At 32.7% G+C, this 7871-nt stretch overlaps 1 protein-coding gene across 1 annotated transcript; it reads right to left on the minus strand.

Moving 5' to 3' along the window:
- Positions 1 to 6088: 6088 nt before the first annotated feature.
- LOC124897930 (DDRGK domain-containing protein 1-like) lies at positions 6089 to 7637 on the minus strand. Its single transcript, XM_047411553.1, has 4 exons — positions 7419 to 7637; positions 6891 to 7001; positions 6283 to 6469; positions 6089 to 6234 (listed from the first exon to the last, which is right to left on the minus strand). Exons 1-4 carry the CDS (start codon positions 7635 to 7637, stop codon positions 6089 to 6091), a joined length of 663 nt encoding a protein of 220 aa, XP_047267509.1.
- Positions 7638 to 7871: the final 234 nt, after the last annotated feature.

Genomic DNA, 7871 nt, shown 5'->3' on the forward strand with positions numbered 1-7871 from the left:
GATAAAATCTTTATGTGTTATTATGAGTCTATGACATCATATGAGTTGAAAACATGTAAGTTTGATTATTCATGATGAGTAATTGTATGATTTACACCTATGCCTAAGTTGTAAATTTAAGGTTTTCGATAAAATACCTAAGAGACTAGAAATCATGCATTATAGCTAAATTAAGACTAAGGGAAGGATTCATAATATGTCCCCGTATTCCAATGATTTTCATGTTGATATTGTGTCTTTTTAATGTTATTGGGATGTTCATGAACTAGTCTTATGGAATTATGCTATGCTTACTTGCAAAATCCACTCATGTACAAGATGTAGCATACCCATGTACTTCATGAAATTCCCCAAGTTATGATATTATGGATTGTGGTTGTAATATGTAATGAGCATGATGTTGAAAGCTTTGCAAGTATATGCATGTAGTATGAAATTCCCTTACATGAAATATATTATTGAGAACCATGTTTAGTATGAAATCCCTTATTTATGATATTGTGGATTATGGAATCTACTCTTATGATGAAGTCAGTCATGTGTGTCATTTTCCTTCCATCGATTCCTGGGGGTACTTGTACCCAAAAAATATAGTTGTGTGCCTAGAGCCATGTCATGTTATCACGATACTCTCAGTTAAGCCATGATCTATAGAATTCAATTAGTCATGTGACTCAGGAAAACTCACAAATCTCAGTAGTCTCAGTAGTTCAGTAATCTCAGTAATCTTAGTACTCAGTTTGTAACTTCAGTACTCTCAATCAGTCCCTAGAACTCAATACATTTTGTTAGTTATCAAAATTCAGTAAACCTAGTTTAACTCCACTAAAAAATACCACTAGTATCAGTTCAGCAAATCAATTCAGTTAAGTTATTTAGTTCAGCCTAGTTATTTAGTTTAGTGTCTTTCAGATAGGAGTAGGATTCAGCACCTAGTGAGCTTAGGGATGGGGACTCACCCACTAGAATAGGATTGACATCCCTAAAAGCAATCCCTAAGTTCTAGAACTACATTGCCAGCGTAGGTACGAGATTTCACCCTTTAGATAGGATAGACATACTTAGGGGTCACCCGTTAGCACATTTATATGTATAGGACTGATCCCAGGATTCAACTTCTAGATTAAGACTGACTCCATAGCATATGTATTTACTGGTGGTGCGGTACTGACATCTTTGTAGTTAGGACAAAGATTGGACCCCAGTCAGCTTAGCTTGGGGCATGTCGGTTAGATGAACACATCTCACAGTTTCAGCTACAGAATTAGGGCTATTAAACACAGTCGACACAGCTTAGTAGTACAAATTTAGTACTGTTAGAAACAGTCAGTGCTTATCATTGTAAATACACTTCAAGATCACCCATTACTAGGACTGATCTCAACTATGATTAATCAGTATCAAAATTATCATATTTAAAGATCACCCGCTAGATAGGACTGATCTCAGACTAAGTCAAATCATTTGTATTATCAGTATACTCATGATCACCCGCTAGATAGGACTGATCTCAGATTTAGTTACTCCAAGTAGAATAGAACTCAGATAGTTTCATCAGAACTTAGACTGTTAGATAAAGTCACTCAGTATCAGTTAAATTAGTTAGGCCGATCATCATAGTTATATCAGTAATATTAGTTTTCTAAACTCATGTATCAGTCATATCAGTTATCAAAATTCATGATATCAGTATTCAGCTTCAGGACTATCAGACACAGTCAACCAAACTAGTTCTTCATAATTTGAACTGTCAGAAATAGTCAATAATCTATTTAGTACCTCAGTAACAGTAAAGTTATATCATCAACATTCAGACTCAGTAGTTAACAACATCACGAGTTTAGTTACAGTTATGTATGCATATATGTATTCTCATATTCATATTAGTTAGCATTGTTCATGCATATAACCCTTTGCATTTAGCCTACCTCACTCATATACTCAGTACATTGTGATGTACTAACGCATTTGCGCTATGGTGCTTTCTCTTATATTACACCATAGGTTCAGAGGCACGAGCTCTAGATCAACAGTAGCATTCTAGTATTTAGAGTTTATAGTGAGTCCTTCTTATTCGAGGACGATATGATTAGTACTACATTTACTATTCAGTTGCTAGATGGAGTTAGTTGGAGACATGTTCCTTCAACTCCTTATTCAGTTTAGTTAGAGACTTTCAGACTAGGTGTTAGATTAGATATTCAGATCTTATTATTTTCAGTATTTATGACTTATTTTGGTATGGTTATACCTTTTTCAGATATTTTGTTATTAGACGTTTATTCAGTTTGAACCTTATGGCCTTTCATGTTCATGTTTTCGCATTTTATGATATATTATCCAGTTTATAGGTACAGATATTAGTCATGGGTTAACTTGTAGTCCTTCGGGTCATTAGCACTGTGTAGCATTCTGGTTCAGAAAATTTGGGTGTTACAAACTTAGTATCAGAGCCTAAGGTTCAATAGAGTCCTAGGAAGTCTGAAAGCCGCATCTAGTAGAGTCTTGTACATGCGTGTGTTATGCACCACACCAATGTGAAGGAGGCTATGAGATGTTTTAGGAACAGTTTCCCTTCTTTCAGTATTCATGTCATGCCAGTGAGTAGTCAGATTTGTATAGCTTATTTTCTCATCCTTATATCTATTCATGCTATCCAAAATCTCAGAGAATGTAGCTATTTTAAGGTAGAACCTCCTAGTAATTGGAAGTTTAGTCCATCTCATGCATTAGTTTCAGACTCCCAAAGTTTAGTAATAATTTAGTTCATAGATTCCCTGTGCATCACCCAGTATCCCCGTAAGGTAAGCATTCTTAGAGGGACATAGCATCCCAAGGGAGAGATACTCCACTTTCTCTTAACGCTCACATTCCTTAGATCCTTCAATTTCTCCTTGCATAGTGAATTCAGTCTAGAATAGAGGGTAATCATAAGTTGACCTTTAAGTTAGACCTCAGCTGTAAGTTAAGTATTCAAAGGTTTAGTTTAGTTTATGATGTTCAGTCCATATGTCACATAGCAGAATCAGTCATTCTCTCATGTTTCAGTTTAATCTTAGTGCCTTTACCATTGCATGTTTAGTCGCATGCTTGTCAGTTAGTTCAGTCATGTATTCATACATTAGATATGCATGGTCAGCTTATCAATACTTTCAGTCATAAAAAAGATCATGCCTCCCAGAAGGATACCCCTACGTCCTATCATACTAGTTCCCCCACGACACTATAATCTCCTACTCTTAAGGAATGATTTTGACTGCCTTTTCCATGGTTTGGGTGATGACTGCATCTACTTGGAGTGTGAACTCTATTGAATTTATCATTTCTTGAGGACAATTCTAGAAAGGATGGGAATGGAAGACACCGACTACATCACCCGCCCCACTCCCTAAGTTTAGTTTAAGTTTTTATTTTAATTTATGTTTATAAGTTTTTGGTTTGTTCATTACAGAAGAAGCTTTCTTGGTAGGATTTTTGTTAGAAGAAAGCTTCTTTTTTGCCTTTCCTAATTGTTCTGGTGATGAAAATGTGTGTATGCAATGAACAAATATTAATATAAATATTTAGTTTGCAAATTTTGTTTCCCTCTTTTTTGTGATTGTTACTTTTTGTGTTGGTTATTCTTCTCTATCAATGGTGGGATTTTACACAACCAACTTTTCAAATTTTTATTGCTTGTTTAATGAATACAACTGTAGATTGTCTTGATTAAATTCATGAAGAGTTAAAAATTAATTGATAATAAATCCAAATCACATATATAGTCTATCGTAGACGAGAAAATTGGTATACACTACACCAGCTTATATTTTATGCAATATCATCGATCTTAGACATTGTCATTCCTTAACAGACAAATAGGTCGATCGTAAACCATCTGAATCAATGGACCATCAATATCTTGTAGTTTGAAAGAAAATAATTAAATTAAAACAAGTTTAAACACATAATCACATGATTTAGCGGTGGTGAAAGAAAATAATTAAATTAAAAAAAGTTTAAACACATAATTACTTGAATTGTTAGTTAAGAAAATAATCTTGAACTATTGGTGATACTTAATAAATTGTCATCGATGTTGACCTATGTCAATCTCATGTAAAAAATATACTTGTGCTTTGAGGGTTCATTGATTTATTTGGTCTACCGTAGACTTATAATGTAGGTTGTGCATCAATTGCTCTCTTGATCATTTGTAGATCACATAGATCTATGTAAACGATTATAGATCCTCACTTGGATGTTGTTTCAAAATGAATAATTAAATAAAAAATAAATAAATTATGGATTTCTACATATATGAAGGAGTTTAAACAAGTCACATGATCTTGTTAGAGCTTACACAAATTAGGGATGGTGATTGAAGGATTATGTGGATGGGAAGTAGCTGAACAATCAACATCCTCAAAGTAATATTTGTCAAAGCACAAATATGTTTTGAGGATGTTGATTGTATTTGATGACTACCTATCCACATACTTTTTTTATTTAGGGGTGATGATTGAAGGAGTATGTGGATGGGAAGTTATCAAATACAATCAACATTCTCAAAACATACTTGTGCTTTCACAAACATTACTCTTAGGATATTATTTGTTCAACCACAACCCATCCACACACTCCTTAATTCACTAACCTTAATTTATATAAGCTCTAATATGATTATGTGACTTGTTTAAACTCCATCATATGTGCAGAATTTCATACACCATTTATTTTTAATTTACTTATTTATTTTAAACGACATTCTAGTAAGGGTCTATAATCATATACATACATCTATGAGATATACCAATGATTCAAAGATGTATCGATGCACTACCTATAGTGTAAGTCTATGGTAGACCAATTAAATCGATGGACCCTCAAAGAAAATATATATTTTTTACTTAATTAGTTTCTTTTTAAACATGTTATTGAGGATCCATAAATTACGAGTGTCTACGGTAGACTTTAATATTTCGTTGATGATTGACATAGATCATGATCGATGACAGTCTATTAAGCGTTACCAACCGTTCAAAAAACACATTTACAGTTCCAACGGTAAAAAATGACTAATTTTGTACTCCTTCAATGTTAACAGTTCTTTTTACTTCAAATATGAAGTCCTTCATCCCTCACTATTTTATTTCATCCACTTTTTTTAATTTTAAAATTCAAAAATATCTCAAGCATTTCAAACATTCAATTCTAAAAAGACTCTAATTTGTCATTATAGAAATACGACTGTCTTGAGGACATCATGCACAGACTCAAATCCAGATCACAAATTTTATAATTGTGCAATTGCGAAGGTGAGTCATGTATGTCCTTTTTAAAAATTAAGTAAATCATTATGTAATTATTATTTTTTTCCTAGGATAATGGAACATGATCATTTTTTAAATGGCTTGATGAGTTATCACCTCCAAGAAGTCCATCAACGTTGAGTCTAGGACCCAAGATATCAAGTTTTCATAGCGTGACAAAATTTAATCTACTACAAAGGCTCTGAGAACATGAAGAAAATAGAGATTTTCTCATGTCTTTGTTCAAAGAAGCCGAAGAGCAGAGGGATCACTTGAATGTATTACTACAAGATACCCAAATTGAAAGGAATCAACCAAAACAAAAATTGTTTTTGATCGAAGAAAGAGAGAATGACCAAAATATAATGTTATGTGGTATAATTCTAGTATTCTTTGTTTGAAAAGGTGTAACATGGATGTAGTGATATTGAATAAATAAAAATACTTTTGTTTTTCTATAATGTTAATATTGTGTTTCATAGAATCATAGTTGATCAAACTACACATCAACTTAAAATCGAGTAGTTTGGTAATGACTATGCTAGCAGTATAAAAAAGATTAAATATGTGTTCTATAATGTCAATCATACACTGTATCAGTTATGGCAACAAAATCCATATTCAAATTTCACGCAACAATATAGTTTGATGAAAATAGATTCAGTGCAGAATCATAACAACTTTCATAAAATAAAAAAATATTTGTCATATCCTAACAACAAATCATACAACTCCCTTGTTTCTCAAATAAAAAAAAAAGTATTAAACATTAATAATATTGGCATTCAAATGTCTTTTTAATCATCATCAAAAATGTTATCATTGATGAAATCAACGATATCCATGACCACATCTTTTTTGTCTGCTCCTTTTTCTTCTTTCTGTTCATCTTTTTTGTCTTCTCCTGCTTCTTTATCTGTTGCTTCTTCCTTTCCATCTTTAGCTGTTTTTCCTAATTCTTCAATACTTTTTCCAACTTATTCACTCTCACCTTTTTCAACATTTGTTGTTGCTTCTTTATCAATTTCTTCTTCGTTTTCACCTACTGTTTCTTTCTCAGCTTCTTCTTTTTCATCAGCTGCTTCTATTTTTTCAGCTTCTTCTTTCTCACCTTCTTCTTCATCTATTGTTGCTTTTTTTTTTAGATTTTTCTTCTTTCTTAGCTTTCTCTTCTTTATCTACAACTACTTTTGTTTTATAGTTTCTTCTTTCTTTGCTTTTTCTTCATCATCCTTCTTTTCTTTTTCTTTTTCCTCTTCTGCCACAACAGTGACCAACTTATCCATATTGCTCATTTTTTCTCCCTCTTCATTCCTCTCCATTTCACAAAGGTCCACATATACTGTATTATCATATTATAAAGTGTTAGTAATATTTACAACTGAAAATTCATTAACTACATCAATTATTAAATGAAGTTACCTCACTCATGTTGTTGCTCATCCTTTTCCTTTTTCTTTAATTTTTTTCATTGATATAGGTAACAATATTCAACATGACTTCTTCGAGCATAGCAACACACTTATGAAGATCCCCATCGATAGAGCTGCCCACTAAAATTTTTGAGGTGCTCCGAGAAGAATTATCTCAAATGCTTACTCCAATAGGTTTACCACCCAAATTCCCGTCATCATCACTGTCCCCATTTGAAGTAAGGATAGTCACCCCTTGTAAATCTTTCTTCAATCCATTAAGGATGTTATTCTTCACCTAATTCATATATGGCTTAAACGTAACCATGTAATCCATCTTTATCTCATGAACAGTAGGAATGATGTACAGGTGCATGTTCTGTTAAAAATCAATTAACAATTACATAACATTCAATACAATAGTAGTATTATTTCATAATAAAAACTAAGTTCATACCTCGATAACTTTTCCTTTATACTTGAATGGGTCTCCATAGATTATCTTGTCACTTTTTGTAGTCTGTCATCTGAGAATGCGGAGAATGGAAAAGGGATCATTCATTAATTTTCTAGCAAATTTTTCAAGATGAGGAAAGGCCTTGTAGATCCAAATCTATAAGCAATACAGTAGTGAAAAAATGACTTAGATTCTATCACAGAGTATAAATAAAATAAGAATCTATGATAAACTGACTAGAGGGTTGATGGTAGTTACCATGAATGCCCAAGGAAATCCGAATAGAGCAAAGGATGCCTTTTGCTTCTCATCAAATACTTCACTCTGCTTCTTTAGGTCACTTTTCTTATTTAGATAATCAATGGTCAATTGAAATATCTCTTTTTCCCATGGATAACTCTTGAAGAAACTCAAAATATTCACAATTCGAATTAGTTTTGTGTTGACAACCTTCATCGAATCTTTAGCAAGCAACATAGTGTGCAAGAACCACAATAAAAAATACTTAAACTTTCATTCCTTGTTTAGCTTATTCCCTCTAATCAACTGTAAAAAGTTGACCGCCGTAATATATTTTTATCACCTTAAAGCAAAAATACTCCTCCTTCTCTAACACCTTCTTTAATTTTGATTTATTGGGGTATGATGAGCAATTCAACCCCCTGATCAAACAAAACTCCTTTAAGCCAAAGCAATCAGGCTTATTGTTCA

The sequence above is a fragment of the Capsicum annuum genome, chromosome 4 (genome assembly GCF_002878395.1).
Source record: "Capsicum annuum cultivar UCD-10X-F1 chromosome 4, UCD10Xv1.1, whole genome shotgun sequence".
In the NCBI taxonomy this organism is placed as follows: Eukaryota; Viridiplantae; Streptophyta; class Magnoliopsida; order Solanales; family Solanaceae; genus Capsicum; species Capsicum annuum.

Bases quoted from the DNA above. Each gene is read 5' to 3' on its own strand.
- LOC124897930 (XM_047411553.1), bottom strand. From the start codon at position 7,637: ATGTTGCTTGCTAAAGATTCGATGAAGGTTGTCAACACAAAACTAATT. The intron at 6,470-6,890 runs GTAAGCATTTGA...AAGTAGTTGTAG, and splicing joins TGGGTGGTAAACCTATTGGA to ATAAAGAAGAGAAAGCTAAG. The intron at 6,235-6,282 runs GTGAGAGTGAAT...TAGGAAAAACAG, and splicing joins AACAACAAATGTTGAAAAAG to CTAAAGATGGAAAGGAAGAA.